This window comes from Trachemys scripta, chromosome 8 (genome assembly GCF_013100865.1).
Source record: "Trachemys scripta elegans isolate TJP31775 chromosome 8, CAS_Tse_1.0, whole genome shotgun sequence".
Taxonomy (NCBI): Eukaryota; Metazoa; Chordata; order Testudines; family Emydidae; genus Trachemys; species Trachemys scripta.
Genome location: NC_048305.1, coordinates 19,790,765 through 19,811,053, shown reverse-complemented (window position 1 = coordinate 19,811,053; position 20,289 = coordinate 19,790,765). Strand labels below are relative to the sequence as shown.

The 20,289-nt window shown below is 46.1% G+C and overlaps 1 protein-coding gene across 1 annotated transcript; it reads right to left on the bottom strand.

The window, feature by feature from the left end:
* Positions 1-258: 258 nt before the first annotated feature.
* STC2 (stanniocalcin 2) lies at positions 259-11,771 on the bottom strand. Its single transcript, XM_034779969.1, has 4 exons — positions 11,389-11,771; positions 8,841-8,983; positions 5,632-5,843; positions 259-912 (listed from the first exon to the last, which is right to left on the bottom strand). The coding sequence occupies exons 1-4, from the start codon at positions 11,654-11,656 to the stop codon at positions 519-521; spliced, it is 1,017 nt and encodes a 338-aa protein (XP_034635860.1). The 5' UTR covers positions 11,657-11,771; the 3' UTR covers positions 259-518.
* Positions 11,772-20,289: the final 8,518 nt, after the last annotated feature.

Sequence of the window (20,289 nt, the reverse complement as noted above, 5' to 3'; positions counted from 1 at the left end):
GACATAGCTCAAAACAGCAATCTCCCCCTGCAATAAACTGGACATTTATTTCATTAGAGTGTCACAGCAGCCCACTTTGAACTCTTACAGTCACAGCCATGGGCAGAGAAGATCCCTTTGGAATTCTGCCATCTGCTTGGAGACTGCCCCATAAGCATAGTGGAGCTGTGAATGGCCAAAATAAAAGCTGGCTGAACCCTCCCCACAGTCTTTTCCCCAACCAAAAGAAAAGCAAATTGAAAACAATATCCATTTGTTTTTAAAAGGGGGGGGGGGGTTAACATTTTTGTCTCGCCCATTGGTTATGTGAGTATCCAATTCTCTGGAGACAATCAATAACCCAGAACCACTGCTCTCCCTCTACTAATCTATACACTATCACTGAAGTCCACATATCCCACAATGCCCTGTGCTTGACATCACCCCTCTGATAAAGGTTTTGGAATGTCCATAGCTAAGAAGATGGACTCAATGGAGGAAGTTTTGGTGGAGGGGGAGGGTTGAGCTGGTGCCTCCTTTCACCTTCGGATGTCGGAGAAGTCGGACAGTTCTTCTGCCCGCTCAATGATCCCGTGTGCCCCTTTGGGGCTGTGAGCTCCAGCTTTAACCCGGGGGTGGGTGTTCAAGTGAGCCCTGCCACCTCTCTCCCCCTTGGCAGCTCGTGAGCTCTCCCTGTGGTCAGACTCAGGGTGGACTAGTATGTCCCCACGGCTGGTAGAGGCTTTGGTGGCTTCACCTGGCTTCCTCTCAGGACCTAGTGTGGAGTCGCTGTGCACGACTGAGGTGCAGAAGCTCAGGATGGAGCAGAGGCTTCCCCAGTTCTGTTCACACTGGGTCTGGATACTTCTGGTGATAGCCTTTTTCACTTCGTCCCCGCATGTGAGCAGGATGTTCACTAGGTCGACATATGGCCTGGAGGTAAATCAAACAGCAGAAGGGGAAGTTAAAAGAGAATCATGTTGCAAGATGCAAGTAGGTTACACATCAGCAAGTGGGTGTGAGGTCACTGTGCCTCATTCTTCTCTTGCTTACTCCATAGCATCTGCTTGGGGCTGACTGTGTTTGCCAGCTAGTGGCCAGATGCTATAGAAGACTTAAATGCAGTACAGCAGTTCCCTCATCTGGCAGCCATGTTTTATATCCTACATGTTACAACGAGACTTGAGTCCTTTGGTAGCATCTACACCAAGTGAATAATAATGTCCCGTCCCCCTACACCTGGAAGCTGCATTAGGCATGGCTTCTACAGAGACATGGCTAGTTGGGTTACGACAGGCAACAGATGCACAATGTTGAATTGTCTAGTGGACAGAACAAGAGGGTAGGAATCAGGAGATCTGGGCTGCTGCTTGTGTGGAGTCAATAGTGCTAATGTATTTTAGCACAAAAAAAGTGGATGGTTATATGGTGTCTGATCAGTCAGTTGCATGCTTGGGAACAGCTCACCCATTTGAGGAGTCAAGATGAACTTTGTACCCAATGCCCATTCTCCCTCCTATCCCCCTGCACCCGAGTTGATATGGGCTGGAGAATTGCATTGATTTGAGGGGTGATGCTTTTGGCTGCCACAAGCACAAAGATTTATTTTTAAGTTGAAAATAAAAAACGTATGTAGCAAAGGCAGAATAGTCACCAACTGTCCCAGAGATGGACTGCCTCCAGTCTTGCATTTACTCGGGTTGTGTCTACACTACAGCAGCTCCGATGCAGCTGCACTGCTGTAGCTTTTCTGGTGAAGATGCTCTATGTTGAGAGCGAGCTCTCCCATCGGCTTAATTACTCCTGCCTCTGGGAGAAGCTGTAGCTATGTCGGCGGGAAAAGCTCTCCACCAACATAGCGCTGTCCACAACGTAAGTTGTGCCTAAGTAATTTGGAGTATAGGCATAGCCTTAGGCTAATTGTGAAATTGTGATTTCAGAGCAGTTAGAGCCAGAAAACACCTATTAAACAACTGAATCCAAACCTTGTGAGGGTAGGATATTGCTTCCTGATTCTTCTCTAACAGATATTAAATCAGTCCTACACCTGGCCTCTACAAACTTTATTCACTTCTACAAATTACTGTCATATGGGAGCCCATATGGGACTCAGTCTTTACTCCTTGGGACTATAGAAGAGAAAAAGCTGAGACTGAAAGCAGACTCATCGGCTCTCTAGAATAGATGGGATGCAGGGGGCTGAAAAAGGGGGGCTCCTAACTGACCAAGTGGCGATTTATCAGAGCATCACCCTGCTTATGTTTTCAGGGAGTGAAAGGGCAAGGTCTCTGGACCCTCTCCAGGATTGGCAACGGCAAGGAAATATCCTACAAGGAAAAGAATAATGAAATTTCTACATATACGCCTGAGCCTCCAAGGGTGAGGCAATAATGTGAGTTTCACCACCACAAGTCACAGAAATTAGATGGAAAAAGCAATTAGGTCCCATCTCACCCTAGCCAGACCAGATTGTTCCCCACAATATGTTTTTTAGCAGTTTGTCCTCTTTATTTAGCTGTCCATGGCAGCTAATAACTCAGAGGGAAGCCTACTGGACACACCATTCATGTGAAAAGGAAATATGCAAACTTGCCCTGAGCTAAGGAGATGTTTTTAATATCTTTAAATGCTACAGTGGTGAGCACAGTGTAAATACCTAGATAGTGTTTTCTCCAAAGCCCTGTCAGCACATCTGCCACTGACCTAATGCTCTGTCACTGTGCATGTTTCAGCGTGGCCACCCTTCTGTCTCCTTCCCCCACCGCCCTCTTAGTTGTCAGCTGAGATAAGAGACCTTAAAATTAGCCAATTCCCTTCCCATGTGGCCCATCACATTCCTAAAATATCTAGCTAATTACAGAAAATTGACTTTTAATTGTAACACTAGTAGATACAATTAAAATTGACTTTTAATTGTAAATGCCATTTAATTGTAACACTAGTAGATACTCATATTATTGTACATAACAGTAACCAAATCTCACACCTCAGGGCATAAACTGATCACCTGCCTAGGTCAGGGAGGAATTTCCCCACCCACATGAACAGCACTGCGCAACAGGCTAGGGGTTTCTCTGGGTTTTATCACTTTCATTTACCTTCATCTGAAGCTTCAAGTTTCTGCCTCTGCTGGAAGTGCGATCAATAGGCCACTAATTTAATTCTATGTAGCTAGGAGACTTGAAGTCCACCTTGAAAGCATAGTTTGTTACCATATTGAGTTGTCTTATCCAGACTTATTTGGTTCTATTTCTTTGCCAACGGGGTCACTAAGGATCGAAACTGTCTATCTTCACCCCGACCCGAGGCAGATGGCAAGAGGATTCCCACTCTATGGCAAGTGACTCAAAGCCGGAGAGCACAGGCAGAATACTGATCACACTTGGCAATCATCCGCCAACCGGGAAATCTATAGACTGACTATTTTTAATTTGAGTCACATCCTGTGGTGCTGCATTCACATGACGCAACATGGCCAGTGAATGGATGACGCCCAGCTTACTTAGCGAAGTGTCAGAGAGGGCAAGTAGAACACTTGCAGGAGCACGTCTGGTTAGGCAGTAGCACCGCTAGATGCCAATAGAGCAGACAACAGTTCAGCTGTTAGCAGGCAGGCTGGGAGAGCCCAGAAGGGTGATACAGTTAAAAGTCTCTAGTCAAAGGAACCACCTGAATTGCAACTTTAGCATTCTCAAGGGTCCCAATTCAGCCGTAGCGTAAGCAGTGGCAGCTCCATTGATTTCAGTGATGTGCCCAGCCACTTACACCAGGGTTGAATCTGGCACATAGAGTGGTGCTCATGTCATCTTCGGTGGAGACCAGTTGTGCATAGTGCCGGGTGCCGGATGAGCCCTGTACCCGAGGCTATCCTCTTGAAACAGGCAAAATAGACAGGGAGGGATAAGGAGAGCTAGCAAACGAGGATAGTAGAGTAGATGAAAGTACCAAGATTTTACTCTGTTAAACTGAAGTTTGTATGGAATCACTAATGTCTGGGGATGCAACTTCTTTGAAGGAGGGAGTTTAAGGAATAAGGACTCCATCTTTGGATTCTTGACTGGGGTGGTGGTGTTGGGATTTTTTTAGTTATTTGGAGCATAACAGGTCCTGGAAGTGCAACTGTTCTGACCATTTTCACCATTATAATAAAAAAATAGATCCAAACCTCCATTCCCCCAACCTGTTCCCCAAGAGGTGCACTTACGGCCCACAAGGTGCTGTTTAGCTTACACATGAAGAGAAAATGGTAAAACTAATATGACAAAAGACTGCTCATTTTGGAATAGTACAGGAGGAGGTGGTGAGAATGAGCGTCAATAATGTTTCCCGGTCTAAAGTTTTGTCTTTTATTTGAAACAGGAACTGTGAAGGGACAGGACACAGACTTTAATATGCCTGTCAAATGAGCCAGTGAGAATTTTACTGATATCCATTAAAAAATTGGACTTTGGCTCTACAAAATCACCTGAAAAATGGTGGCGCAGTTTTCCTGGTACTATTAGAAGCCTTTGTTTGTTGTGCCCTTTACAGGTGTTCATAGTCTGCCAGAGCTCTGAGGAGTGCCTCTTCCCCATTCCTTGACTTCACGCTCTCCTCATCCTGCCTACAGGATAGCTGTGTCCTAGTGACCTGAGCAAAACACAGAGTCAAAAGACCTGGGTTTGTTCCCAGCTTTGCCACCCACTTGCTGATTGCCTCTGGGCAAGTCCCTAAGTCCAAAATTTTCGAAGTTGTCCTGATTTTTGGGGCCTCTATTTTGAGAGCCCAACTTGGGACAGGCAGGGCCTGATTTTCAGAGGCGCTGAGCGCTCACAGCTCTAAAAGAGCTTAGCTGACCAGGCTGGAGGTGAACCAAGTTGGGGACCCAAAAACTGAGGCCTTTGAGAATTCTGACCTTACCCACTCTGTAAAGTGGGGACCATTGCCTCACCTTGGCAAAGCACTCTGTTCTTATTGCACTTTTCAGCTATAGAGCTAAAAAGTTTTACTTGTAGACAAGTATCTGCCAATTTACAGCCTATGCAGCTCCTGAAATGCCAGTGCTGGTGTGCAATGTGACGCACTGCTTGCCCTCACTGTCCCAGAAGAAGCCTGGCATGCTGGTGCCTCCATAAAACTCTCATCCCCTACCACCATGAGGCTAGAGACCAGAAATGGCAATGCAATAAATGATTGCAAGGACACCAGCCATGCTGTTGATCCTAGCTTCAGGAAGGTCCATGCTCATGGAAGGAACGTTGCTTTCAGGGGGCTGTGTTCACTTTGTGAAACTGTAATTAATGATGGAGTAAATTTGTGTCACAGCTCCACTCTCCTTAAGCATAACCTGGAGTTTAAGGGTGAGATTTTAACAGAACCTAAGGGAATTAGGCTGGGATTTTCAAAGGCCTTGGTGTCTAAAAGTGCAACACTAACACTTACTTTGAAAGTTGAACTGGTCATTTCATTGCTCTGTGCCTCAGTTTTCCCACCTGTAAAATGGGGATAATGATACTGACCTCCTTGGTAAAGCACTTGGGGATCTTCTGATGAAAAGTGCTATAGAACAACTGGGGGAATGACTATACAACCCAGTAGGTGACATGTCTTTTTAGGTGAAATTCTTCCCTCGCCCTCACTACAATACTAGGCTCCTTGCACACTCATACTTACTCATGCTGCAGCAGGTCTTTGAAGTGAATCATATCCACAATGACTTGGACATTCTCCTTGGCGGCAGAGCAGAGGTCGTGTTTCAGGTAGCACTCCCGCTGTAACTGGAACACCATGTCTTTAATGGCAGGGCACTTGCGACTGATGCAGCTGAATTTGTGTCTCAGGGCGTGAGCCTTACATTTCAGAGCATCTTTAATGAAGGATTTTCCCTGAGAAGATAAGAAACGGAGTAGTTCTGTATTTGTGTCCGTTAAGCACATCGGGTGATTTATGTTCAACTAGCCACTCTTCCACATGACAGCGTCAAGGGTGACTAGACTGCTAAGGCTATTTGTTAATGTCTCCCCCCGTTTTATTTCTTTGCTCCTAAAGGCCACATCAGATTGCCCTGTCCTGCCATTCTAGAAGGGATGGATGCTGTTCCATGGCTGGTTGTGTCTGGTTTTCTCCATGGTTATGGGATGCTTTCATTGCCTCCTCCCAGCACTGAGTGCCCTGCCTCTACCACAGCCCATGTCCTTGCTGGTCTAGGAGAGAAAGAAGCGACTTCATTTTTAAACAACAGAGAGTCCAACTTAATGGACTAAATTCATTCCTGGTCTGTCACCATGGAGTACATTGGGCTTACATCACTGATGAGAGTGACCGAATGTGTTTTGAGTCTCCAGGACCACAATGGGGATATTCACAGTCAGTCACACCAAAACTGCCTTTCCTTATCAGTTTGCAAAGTTCACATAGCTCTTATAGAAGCACTCCCTGCCCCCTTAAGGAAACCACTGGCTTCAGTGTTTCCTGTTTCCCTCTCCCATCCTCACAATAAAAGACTCCCCAAATCAATGCTACCAGCCCACTCTCATAAGCCACCCACAATAACATCTTGATGTTTGTGTCTGCTGGAGAAAGACATCTCAATTTGAAGCCTTCACAAGCAAATTGAAGACAATAAAGGCTATTTAGGTGATGTCCAGAACCATCTTCCATGCTCTCCTCATATTGCTTTACAGAGGAATATTCAAGGCATGCCCATCCCTATCATTTCCTCTGTCCACCATTAAATATTATAGCTAGTCCTACTGTATAGGTATGTCACAATTCTCTTGGCAACTATGCTCAGCTTTCGTCTCCTTGTTGAGTGACAGCTGGGTGGTAGCGATCCCGTGTTGCCCCATTTTTTATTAGCCTCGGGTTATCCTAGCTGATGGGTGATCAATGGGGCAATTTTTGCTCTCACTGTTTCCAGATTTACACCCTTGGAACTCTACTGAGATCAATTGTTACACCAGATTCACACAGATCTGAGAGCAAGACACACATGCGCCCCACTGATCAAAGTACTGTGTCAAACATCACCACCTTCCATTCCAAGTGCCAGGTGCACTTCTTTGACCTTGCATTCGGTAACAAACACACATGGCACAGTAGACTTTAACTAACTACTGTACACACAGAAGAAATAATGTTTTAAAAAACCCAGTCTCACATTTTTGCCATTGGAGAAAAAAAGGGGGGTAAGGAAAAGAGAGAATCACGTGTGACAAATGCTAGTCATGTCAGATAGGATTCTGGAACTTGCTCAGATACTGTAGTGATAAGGCCAGTAAAAGAAACTGAAGAGAAGAAATTAAAGTCAATGGGAATTACACGTTTTTTTTAGAGGACAATTTGTTCCCATGGATCCCAGTGTCTTTGCATTGCAGTAGAAACAATCTGGATGAAAAATAGCCCCTGTTCTCTTTAAAGATATGAACATGTCCAATGGAGCAATTATTTGCTGGCTTTTTTGCAATAATTTCATATATGTGTTTGGTTTTCCCATGGTTTTACTTCCATAAACTTTTTGCTTGTTGATAATATATAATGTATAAAATAAAATAATCTCTAATTATCATTCTCTGGCAGCTGCCTGGAAACTAAGGCTGAGATTTTCAAAGATGCCCAGAGGATCTGGACACACAGTTCCCATCAATTTTACTGGACATCCAGATCCTTTATGTAGCTTTGCAAATCTCAGCCTAAAATCTCCAGCACAGGGGAATTCGTTTTGCTGCTAGGTCTGGTCCCATGGCCCAACTAAATAGAACAGCTGGATGTGCAAGACAGCTCTGTTTTCTACTATGCTGTATAAAGTGCCATTAGGCTACAGCTGGGTGACTTCAGTAAAGTTATGCTGTAAACTGCACGCGTCAAGCCAAATGCCGCTGGCCCGTCGTAATGTTCTCTTCTCTCCACACTGAAATGGGAGAGTAGGTTTACGAGACATAATAACAGGATGCTTCAGTGATGCCTAAATGGTCTGGGGAGAAAATGAAGGAGACAAATTTAATACCGCATACTGCCTAAAGAATGTATTTTATTGTCAGTGTTTGAGCCAAAGGACTATTTGAATACAGCAGCTTTTGGAGATGCCTGTGCTAGTTGTGTGTAGTTCTTGAAAATAATTTCACAAGCTCACATTGGATAAAAATTTTCAAACATGCCTAAGTGACTTTTGAAAATGGGACTTAGGCTCCTAAGTCACTTAGATGGTTTGGAAAAGTGTATCCATCAACTCACTTGAATTAATTTGATCAGATTTGCATAGGGCATGCTAAAGTGTGATACTTCAGTTGATATAGAGATATTTTCAGCATCATATATGCATGTCACTTAAGTAATAAAATGATACATACACAATACTCTCTGTGCCTCGAAGAACTTACAGTATTTCAACCTATTGGCAGAATGCCCATTCGTATCAATGGGATCAATCCTACAGTCCTTAATGAATGCAGCAGGAGTTTTGTTTGAGTGAGGACTGCAGGATCCATTCATGGCATCATCACCATTCCATTTTTGTTATCACAGGTCCACTAGAAAAAAATTCTTAGGTGGAGGTACAGCTCGGTAGGAAACAGATTGCCTGTTGCATAAGACAACTTAAACACAATGCATATGTTATTCTGTTCTTGGGGCTTGATGCAGCACCATTCAAGTCAATAGAAGTTTTTCAATTGAATTGAATGGGAGCAGAAAGAATCAAGCCCTTGGTGGTATGCATCCAATTTTCAATTAAGGAAATGGGAGTTGGGCATGTGGAAGAGCAGATCTGGTCCTTAATTAAAGCCTTATTTTAAAGATGTATTTTTAAAAAATCATTAAATTAAATATAGCACCTTCTAAATATATACCTCTGGGCATTTCACCCCCCCCTTTTTTTTGGTTACCTGGGCATCAAATTTTCCAGCGTTGTGTAGGAAAGTCATGCAGATCTCATGTAAGCCTCGGATCTCACAAGAGTTGTTTTCAAAGCATTCAAACACTCCACATCCCACATCGCCAGCATTAACCAGGCAGTGCTGGATTTCAGCTAAAATGACCATAGATTATGGTTAATTTGTACAAATATTCATAAACGGGGGTGAGGGGAGAGAGAAGAGTTATTTTGCTAAGATCATCAGTTCAAAAGGAAAAGCACATGAGACGACAGTTCCTGTACCCACCGCATGTCCACTTTTTGCAGAAATTAGGCCAACGTGTTTATGCATTTTGTTATGAATATGAGATCCAAAAAGTAAATGCCAAATTCACTCCACTTACATCGTAGCCATAGTCTTCTGAAAATATCTAATGTTGTTTCATTCTTTCGGCACATATGATGGGCCTGATCTACAATTCCTACTCTTGCGAAGTCCCTCATTAACTTGAATGGGAATTTTGCCTAAGTGAGAACTGCAGGATCAGGCTAGAATTTGTTTTGTCTAGTACTCTGAACTAGTGTCTGATGATTATCACACTACTATTTGCTGACCACTGGGGGCCCCAATCCTGCTGTCTTTGCAGTCAATGGCAAAACTCCCACTAATTTTCAATAGGGGACAAAGCCCCTTGTTGCATGAGCCCTCTCCCCACCACCCTCCTTACTATCCAAAAATTCAGATTATTTGAATGCAACAGTGAAATAGAACTTTCAGCCACATGCATACTGAATCTGTTATTTTTTCGTTCCAAACTGTGTATAATATTGAAGCAAATAATGTTTTATTTCAAACATTGGGCAGACACCTTCAAATCAAAATCTTAACAAGGCAGCTCCTTGCCCTTCCTTAAAAAAATGCTGCCAAAAGGAAGGTGGTTGCTGAGAAGCTTAAGGATAAAGTCAAATAGGGGCAGCTTTTCGAGCAGAACTGAGGATGCTAAGAATTTGTTGTACTCATTTACTAGTGGCACCTTTAATTAAAGCTCACTTTTGGGATCTAGCCTAATCCCTCTCTAAACCACAGCATGCTTTTAAAACATCTGCAGCCTTCCCCTTTGACATGTTGCCATCTGAAATCCCTTACAGCAACTTTCATTTTAATTCACTCAGGACAAAGAGGAGAAAAAACTGTTGTAATGTCTCTTAATATATCACAACAAGAAAATTAATATGTGCAAATACCGTATAATAACGACACAGACAATGTCTTAGGAGTTTGTGTTCAGGTAGAAAGAAAGACTATCAGATGCAAAGGGGGAGCGAAAAGACGGGGGAGGGCAGGAAAAGCCACATGGGGCTTTGCAGTTACAAAACCCAGGGGAGTTGGAAATCAGTTAATCGGTGTGACCTGGCATTGTGTTATTCCCACGTGGAAAGCTGCACATACAGAGGCACACAAAACGAAAAGGGGTCTCTTTGTCAAGCGTTGTATAACTGCATCTTGGTTTTTTTTGGGTCTGGAAGCCCAGCTGTAGTGCTTCTGTTGGCATTTGGATGCAGACGGTTCTCGGATCACATGTCCTGGCTCCCAGTTTGCTGAGAATTGCACAGTGCCGTGATTCACATGTGGCAGTCCCTAATGGGCATTCGTGCATTCCGGCTCGTGTGTGTATTTAAACAAGGTTTGCAGCATTGAGACAGTTAAAAAAAAAAAGTAAGAGAGAAAGAGAAAAGTGTACAGCTCCCTCGTGCTCTTTCCATGCCTGGGAAAAGATCCAGTAATGTGCACGCCTCGGTTCTTTCTACTAGGCAGATAATACACGAGGAGGGATGAGAAGAGAAACCCCATGGCCAATTGCATCATTACTTGGTTCTCTGCGCAAGAGAAGCAGGCAGCAGCTCTAGTAATTTTCAGTCACGTCCCCTCCACCCCCATGTTTTAACTCTGTACTTAGCATAGAGAAACCTTCTCTTTCAGACGAAATCTAAACCTCGGTTCAAACAGCATCTCCTGGATTAGAAATCGCCTGCGTCTGACCTGCTGGAGTTTCTTGTTTGCCTCCAGAATGGTTGGATTATTTAAAATTAAAGGATTGAAGTGGACTGATTTGCAACGTGCAAGGACAGCCATGGCACTTTTCTGATTCGGTGCCACAAGTAACTATAATCTTAAACAAAAATCGCGTCTTCACCATTTATGATCACGTGGAATAACTTTCCAGTTGCCGCTAAATTAATCTCTATAAGGATTTCATCATTGTTGAGCAGAGATTAAATGCAGCGAGCTACTTGTCTCTACGATTCAAAGGACAGCACGTGCTTGGCTAGCTGGGGCTTTAAAGGTAATTAGGAGTGAACACTTATTTCCTTATGATTTATGTTTGACAGTCACACATAAAAATAAATGTCATTATGCACGTCTAGTTATCCAATACTCTGTAAATACAACAGAAAGACACCTCCATTTCACTATAACTACTTCCTTATTGACCAACATTTAACATGCAGTTTGTTTGCATTTGAGTTTAATTAGACCGGCCTCTTCAAGCATCCCCCCCTCTTTTTAGATCACATACCTGTATTTTGCAAAGACAGCCGCCCTTTTTGTTGAGGGGCTCTCTCTTGGGGACCTTCCGGCGGATTGGTGGCTTCTGTGCCCAAAACTGGATCAAAGCTTGCAAATACCAACGCCAGGGTAACTAATTTACTTAACAGCTCTGCACACATGATCCTGGTTGCAACCCCACACTGGAGACCTTTGTGGGTTTCCCACCTCTGTTTCTTTTCAAAGGGTGTATAAATGGAGGCTACTGTTCTTCTTGTAATCTGCTCGCTGGATAGCATGTGATCAGGGCTGGTGCAAGTGCTCAAAGTGGCCAGAAAGGGAAAGGATGGTGCCTCAAATATCCCTGGAAGCTCTGGTGTCACTTGAATGAAGGAGTCGAGCAGGTGTTGTCCACCAGCCCGACCAATAGGAGCCCTGTCCCCCTGTGACAACACGCATAGTGGGCGGTGCTCGTTCTAAACTACTACACGCCGTAGAACAAAATGTGAGGAAACTTGCATCAGCAGGTTGCAAACTGCACAATAATGACCATGAGCAACCAGGAGCATTTACACACAGGAACACGCTGCAACCCAGTTAAAATCTTGCTTCTCGGAAGGAAAATCTCAGCCGTTGCAGCTTCAGGAGCAGCACCAGGAGACTGAGAAAAAAGGGGATTCTGGGGTCCAGTAACCCCCTCCCCATCTATTCTTTCCTTTTGTATTCAGAAAGGCTTTGAACATTTAAAGCACGTTGCTTGACCAGGCATCTGGAGGCGAATTTACACTTTGTAATGATTATTAGAATTTTTTGGGAGGGGAGCCAGCCAGAGGAGGCGGGGGGTTTCCACGTGAGAGGCTGGACTGGGGTACATCATCTTTGCCAAATGACAAAACTCTCCCCTCCCCCGCTTCTTCCTTAAAGCTTGACTCCCTGCACGCGTGTAGCTCCCGTCGCTGTGCGCTACAGACCTTAGCTTGACCGCTGGGTGAGACGGGCAGGAGGGAGGATTCCTACCCTGTGAGTGGTGCCCGGGGATGGGTGCTGGGGAGTGGAGTGCAAACAAATCTGGATGTTTGTAATCTTCCCATGTGTTGCTTTATATAAAGGAGAAGGGAGCCCCAGCGATTCTCTAGTCACCGAAAGGAGCTGATCACCCGCACAGCTGCTGGGCTGGGAACAAGAATGCAACTTTAATCTACTTCAAACACACACTGCCACCTTTCCAAATCTACCCACTACCACGCTTATCTTTGCCTTTCTCACTTCGTGTTTCTTGGCTGGCTTTCTTGAATCATCACTTTGAATGGCTTGTCTGCAATGGGGTGGAACACCGCCCCCCGCCCGCCCCCTCTCGCTCGCACCGTGAAGTCACTTGGATCTCCAGTGTCTTTTCTTACTGCGGGACTGAATAGACACTTCAGTTGCGAGAGCTGATTGAAAACATTCAGCTCGTGCACTAAGTAGCGGTGAAATACGCTTTCTTAGGCGCTCCCCCCTCCTCCCCGTTGGTATTTTATTTTGCATCTTTGCAGAGATTTATTGGGCCAAATTCATCCCTGGGGTACACTCATTGGAGTTGCATGAACTCGGCTCCTTATGCATTGATCTCTTAACCAGGGCCCGATCCTGCACTCCTTGCGCCCCCCCCCCCCAAAGCCCTCCGAGCCTGGGGTGCGCGAGGAGCGCAAGAGCGGCCCCTAGAGAGCGGAGCAGCCTTTCAAACGTCCCTCTTGCGCAACCCGCAGCCGCTGCAACAAGTCTCTCAGCCTGGCTGCTTCTTGTCCGGGTGGCTGGGGGAAGCCTCCAGCAGGTGATCCGGGGAGAGGGGGCGCGGGGCCATACCCCCTCCTCCCCAGCTGCGGTAATACACGTCAGATGTTTCATCAGACAGCGCTGGCCACGTGCAGCTCTTCTCTCTCGCACTCCGAGAGGCGCGGGAGCTGCTGGGACTGGGAGAGCCCCTGCCCACTGCTGCCATGTGGCTGGGGGAGGAGGCGCAGGCATCGCTCGGCCGGCCTGCTTCTGCTACCCTAGGCTGGGAGGAAGGAGCGGTAGGGTAGGGGTGCACAGTGAGGGATTTCTCCAGCTGCTGCCGCAGCGATCCGTTTCCCCACAGCTGTCCAAATGCACTTTAGGAGGTGTGAGTGGATTTCCTCAAGTGAGGGTCTCCCTGGAAGGTGGTGACACCAAATTATGGCTCCGTGGTTAAGGCTAAGACCCAGAGATTGTCTACACTACAAAATTAAGTGGACATTGAGCTGCTGAATGAATTAAGTCGATTGTGCGTGGCCATACCATGCTTGTTGTCTCGATGGAGTGAGTCCTCACTAGCAGTGCCTGCATGGTTGCACAAAGCAGTGCATCGTGTGTAGCTATCCCAAAATGCAACTTGCTGCCTTGTGTTTGGGGAAGTTTGTGCAATGCCTCAGGGGACCAAAACATTGTCACAGGGGGGAATGGGAACATTGCGTCAGCATCCCATGATGCACGGTGTGCCCTCCCTCCTATCAATAGCAAACAACCCAATGGTTTTTACGCCTTAAAACCGCCGCATGTACGCCATAACCCCAGAAGCATGGAGCCTGCTCAGTTTTGCACTCTTGCTGTGAGCATCTCAAACACCTCATGCCTTCCTCTGCAGTATTTCCAGAGCTGAAGTAGGGTCCGCCGTGCAGAACATAGTGATGTCCTGCAAGCAGCCCTGCTGCAAGCCATTGAAAAAAACAATTCACAGTTGCTGCTGGCAGTCACAGAGCAGCTGCACTCTGTTGAGCGCTGTTTCTGGTCCCATGAAACAAGCACTGACTGGTGGGACTGCATCATTTTGCAGGTATGGGATGATGAGCAGTGGCTGCGGAACTTTTGAATGCGGAAGGCCACCTTCCAGGAACTTTGTGCAGAGCTTTCCCCTGCTCTGCAGGTCAGTAACACAAAAATGAGAGCTGCTCGGACAGTGGAGAAGCGAGTAGCTTGCAACGCCAGACAGTTACCAGTCAGTGGGGACTCAATTTGGAGTAGGTAAATCAACTGTGGGAGCTGCTGTGCTCCAAGTGTGCAGGGCTGTTTATCGACTTCTGCTAGGAAGGGTACTGAGTCTGGGAAATGTGCAGGACATAGTGGATGGTTTTTCCGCGATGGGGTTCCCTAATTCCGGTGGGGTGATAGATGGCACGCATATTCCTATCTTGGCACTAGACCACCTTGCCGAAGAGTACATAAACCAAAAGGGATACTTTTGAATGGTGTTGCAAGTGCTGGGGGATCACAGGGGTGTTTCACTGACATCAACGTAGGATGATTGGGAAAGGTTCATGACGTGCACATCTTTAGGAACTCGGGTCTGTTCAAAAAGCTGCAATCCAGGACTTTCTTTCCAGATGACAAAATGAACATTGACGACGTTGAGATGTCTATAGTTATCCTGGGGGACCCAGCCTACCCCTTGCTCCCATGGCTCATGAAGACATACACCGGCCCTCCGGACAGCAGTAAGGAACGGTGCAGAATGGTGACTGAATGTGCCTTTGGTCATTTAAAAGGGTAATTTAAAAGGGAGAAGTTTACTAACAAAGTTGGACCTTAGTGAAGAGAACATCTCCATGGTTATAGCTGCCTGCTGTGTGCTCCATAATATCTGTGAAAAAAAGAGGGAAAATTTTCCGAAGGGTGGGCAGTTGAGGCAGATCGCATGGCAGCCATTTTTGAGCAGCCAGAAACCAGGGCAATAAGAAGAGCACAGCAAGGGGTGCTGCATATCTGCGAGGCTTTGAAAAGCCATTTCAGTAACGAGTCACAGTAATGTGAGCTGCTTGTCTGCATTGTGCTTTCTCAAACCTTCCCCTGGCTTGTATCACTGTCCCTGTAAAGCCAACTGTGACATTATTGACAAACTATGACTGTATAGATCATTGTTGCAACCAAGGTCCTACAGTTGCACCAAATCTTGTACAAAGGAGGTCAAGTAAGGTGTCTATGGAAAGGTTGTAATTTGCTGGTTATGATTATGCTGTCTGTATGTGTGTATCATTTTTGTATTTGAAGTTATGAATAGTGGCTATGCACTTGTATCTCAATGTGTTTAATTCTAATTAGCATCAGTGAAGCATTTGGTCAGCTTCTTGAGAAAGGACTATTCTCAGTAAGTGCCCAATCAAAAAACACTTAACTGACAATGGATTTTGGGAGACAGCAATCCACATCTGAGATTTCCTGGGAACGTTCAAACTACCATGTAAACAATAGCGTCAGCCTGCAAAAAGCTGAATCATTCATGGACATGTGACTTGCCCAGGTGGCTACAAACTCCATCTTGTTGCTGTGATTTTGCACAGAAGAACAAAGGGGTTTCTGCCCACAAGAGAGAGAATATAAAAGCAGGGCCGGCTCTGGCTTTTTTGCCGCCCCAAGCAAAAAAAAAAAAAAAAAAACGTTTGGGGCGGCCGGAACGGCGAGGGTGCAAACTCGGATGCCACTTACTTGGCGGCTCGCGGCTGCCTCCCCCGGCCACGCTGGCTAGCGGGACTCCCTGTGCTGCAGACGTGCCCCAGGCAGCAGAGTGTGCACTCCAGCTAGCGGGGAGAAGGGGAAGGGAGCGGCGGGGGGAGAGAAAGAAGGGGGGTGTCCAGGGCTTCCTTCAGCTGGGGCGCTCGCCACTCTGCTCCTCCTGCCGCGCCACCTGCCGGGAGGGCTCCATGCCGCTCCCGCCTGCAGGTGAATTGAAGGTCAGCGGGGAGGGAAGGAGACGGGCGGCCGGGCTTCCTGCAGACCTAGCACCGGCTGGGGCAGACGGAGCGTGCAGCCCACTCCCAGCAGGGCGCTCCCCTCCTCCGCGCCACCGCCCTCTACAGGGCAGGTGGGGCGGCGAACCAAAAAAAAAAGGGCGACTGTGCCATCCTAGGATTGGACAGAATGCCGCCCCTTAGAATCTGCCGCCCCAACCACTAGCTTGCTCGGCTGGTGCCTGGAGCCGGCCCTGTATAAAAGGCCCTGGAAGCCTCTCCATTTTGTCTTCAGCTGGCTCAAGAGATGACCTCTCCATTCCAAAGAGATGCCTGAAAGAAACTGGAACAAAGATCTGTAACTACGGGAGGTGTGAGTGATTGCTGGGCCCAGGCTATAAGCCACAACATTGGGCCCAGACTAGGAAGGAGTCTAGTCTGTGAAAGAAGCTTACTGGGATATCTCTGAGGGTGAGATTTACCTGTATTCAGTTTCCTACTGTATTAGGCTTAGACTTGCGTGTTTTGTTTTATTTTGCTTGGTAACTTACTTTGTTCTAGGAGTACTTGTGGCACTTTAGAGACTAACAAATTTATTTGGGCATAAGCTTTCGTGGGCTAAAACCCACTTCATCGGATGCATGCAGTGGAAAATACAGTAGGAAGATATATATACACAGAGAACATGAAAATTGTGTCCATTTATTCTTTTGGGTAGAGACTGTCCGGTTTGGCCAATGTACATGGCAGAGGGGCATTGCTGGCATATGATGGCATATATCACATTGGTAGTTGTGCAGGTGAACGAGCTTCTGATGTTCTCTGTGCTTATATATCTTCCTACTATATTTTCCACTGCATGCATCCGATGAAGTGGGTTTTAGCCCACGGGAGCTTATGCCCAAATAAATTTGTTAGTCTCTAAGGTGTCACAAGTACTCCTCGTTCTTTTTGCTGATACAGACTAACACGGCTACCACTCTGAAACCTGTTACTTTGTTCTGTCTGTTATTACTTGGAACCACTTAAATCCTACTTTTTATACTTAATAAAATCACTTTTGCTTATTAATTAACCCAAGAGTGAGTAATTAATACCAGGGGGAGCAAACGGCTGTGCATATTTCTCTATCAGTGTTATAGAGGGTGGACAATTTATGAGTTTACCCTGTATAAGCTTTATACAGAGTAAATTGCATTTATTTGGGGTTTGGATCCCATTGGGAGCTGAGTGTCTAGGTGCTAGAGACAGGAGCACTTGCTAAGCCATTTTCAGTTAAGTCTGCAGCTTTGGGGGTGTGGGTCAGATCCTGGGTCTGTGTAGCAGCAGATTAGCGTATCTGGCTCAACAAGGCAGGGTTCTGAAGGCCCAAACTGGCAGAGAAAACGGGCTCAGAGGTAGTCTCAGCACATCAGGTGACAGTCCCAAGGGGGTCTCTGTGACTGAACCCGTCACACCAACCCTCCGCCCAAGCCCAATACTTCTACTCAATAAAGAACATTTATTTCTCGAATCCATTTACTTTATTTAACAAACATAAGTAAAGAGGGAGAACAGAAAAAAAAGATAACCCTGGGGAAAAGGGGTTGTAAAGTTGGAATAGGAGAAACATTTTCAGCTGTGTAACATAACACCGCATTCCAGACTATCAAAGGTCTGTGAATGGGCACTTTCTGTTCCTTGTACCCTCCCCCTGAGTTAAGTGAAAGGGATAATGGATTTTTCGCCCACGCCTCATGGAACGCGTGGGGGAGGGTGAATCTGTGCCAAGCGATGCTGGCTGCTGTCCACCAGGGTCTGCAGAGGGACCCTACCTGCCTGCTTCTATTCCTGCAGTTCAACCAGATGCCTCAACATGTCTGCCTGGTCCCTCATAATCCAAAGCATCTCATTCTGCACCACACCATCTTGCTCATTGGAAGCTTTCCTGCTCTCCATGTCCACGTCTAACTTCTCAGACAGTGAAATCCTCTACACTCTCAGCTCTGTGTCAGCTGTCCCAGAGGCACTCATTATCTCGGTGAACATGTCCTCCTGCGTTCTCTTTCTCCTCCTTCTAATCAGAAAAAGTCTGCTTTCAGGTGATGATGACACGCCGAATAGGGTGACCAGCAGGAGCTCTCAAGCACTGATTTGCGATGCAGAGAGAATGGGAAGATAGCTGTATTCTTTCTTCAGTTATGATTCTTTATTATTTTATGATGGTAGCATCTAGAGAGCATGGCCTCATTGTGATAGGCAGTGTATGAAACAGACATTCCCTTCCCCGAATAATTTATAGTTAATGTTTAATTCTACAGCAGGAAGCCAATCAGCAGAAAGCTGTGGAAGATACTAGGCTGAAGCTGTACAGTAAAACAGGGAGAGACACAGACTAGTGCAGGGGTAGGCAACCTATGGCACGTGTGCCAAAGGCAGCACGCGAGCTGATTTTCAGTGGCACTCACACTGCCCGGGTCCTGGCCAACGGTCCGGGGGGCTCTGCATTTTAATTTTAAATTAAGCTTCTTAAACATTTTAAAAACCTTATTTACTTTACATACAACAATAGTTTAGTTATATTTATAGACTTATAGAAAGAGACATTCTAAAAACGTTAAAATGTATGACTGGCACGCGAAACCTTAAATTAGAGTGAATAAATGAAGACTCGGCACACCACTTCTGAAAGGTTGCCGACCCCTGGCCTAGTGTAAGCATAGAACCACAGCATCTCGCTTTTTCTTCACAGTAAACATGCAATACCACCAAATGTGTGTGCCTGCAAAAGTTTAACTGGACTTTGGTAGTAACTGTTTACTCACCAGAGGTGCCTTCCCCAGCATCATGGTCGGCCACCGTGTTGTCCTGCGACCTCCAGGGTTAAAAATATTTCCTGGCTCTCGGCGAGAATGGATCTACCGCTTGCCTGTCTCCCATTCTCCTCCTTCTCCTCTTCCTCATCCACCATATCGTCCTCCTTGTTGTCCCTAGACACACACAGGTGTGAGGTGTCCACGTTGCTTTTGGGGGTGCTGGTAGGGCCACCCCCGAGAATTGCATGCAGCTTGTTGTCAGCATGTGTGGGGTTCAGCATCAGAACGACTGTTCACCTCCCTTGCCTTCTGGTACGCTTGGCAAAGTTATTTTATTTTCAAATGGCACTGCTGTGTCCCCTTCATGTAGCCCTTCTCCCCCATTCCACGAGCGATCTTTGCTTAGATGTCAGTGTTTCTTCTGCTGGTCGGAGCTCTGCCTGCACAGACTCTTCTCCCCACACAGCGATGAGATCCACCACCTCCTGTGCAGATCAGGCTGGAGCATGTTTGGGGCGTGTAGTCTCCATGATCAGCTGTGCTCAAGCTGGCATGCTCCCAATGCTGATCAAACAGGAAATGGGAAATCAAAAATTCCTGGGGCTTTAGCAGGGAAGGGGCTGTTTCCTGTGTACCTACCTGCAGTGCAGCAGAGTTGAGAATGATCTCCAGAGTGGTCACAGATGAGCATTGTGGGACACCACCTGAAGGCCAATTAGGTCGAATTACACAAAGCTGCGTTTGCACTACCTCCTCTCGACCCATGAAAATCGAATTAAGCGCTACGCCTCTCGCAGGGGTGGATTACAGAAGTCGACATTAGGGGCAACTTAGGTCGGCGTAAAGGGCCCGGTAGTGTAGACACATACATTAACAGGTCGAATTAAGGTGGCTTCCTTCGACCTAACTTTTTAGTGAAGACCAGGCCCCAGTTTTGATTCCCTCCCAACTCCTTTTAACCTCAACATTCTCATGCTGTGTCTCAGGCCAGAAGGTTCATGTGTTAGTCCTGATCTACACACCAGTATTGCATTGTTATAATGATGTCTGTTACGTTAGTAATTTGTTTACTCCAATAATTATACATGGTGTAATCCTGTGGCTTTAGTATGAGGGTGTCTTACTGGGATATAACTTATTCTCCTTCCCCTGTGGATGTAAGCAACTTTATATAGTGTGACAGACCCAGACCAGTGGGGTACAGGAGTCTGGTAGAGGGCAAATATACTGGTCACTGGATGAGTAGTTTTCTGTTCCCTGAGTGACCAGAGAAAGGGCTGCACTAGAGTAATTAGGAACCTGCTAGAACCAGTTAAGGCAGGCAAGCTAATTAGGACACCTGGAACCAATTAAGAAGATGCTTCTAGAATCAATTAAGGCAGGCTAATCAGGGCACCTGGGTTTTAAAAGGAGCTC

Bases quoted from the DNA above. Each gene is read 5' to 3' on its own strand.
- STC2 (XM_034779969.1), bottom strand. From the start codon at position 11,656: ATGCTATCCAGCGAGCAGATTACAAGAAGAACAGTAGCCTCCATTTAT. The intron at 5,844-8,840 runs GTAACCAAAAAA...TTATCTTCTCAG, and splicing joins CTGGAAAATTTGATGCCCAG to GGAAAATCCTTCATTAAAGA. The intron at 913-5,631 runs GTAAGTATGAGT...ATTTACCTCCAG, and splicing joins AAAGACCTGCTGCAGCATGA to GCCATATGTCGACCTAGTGA.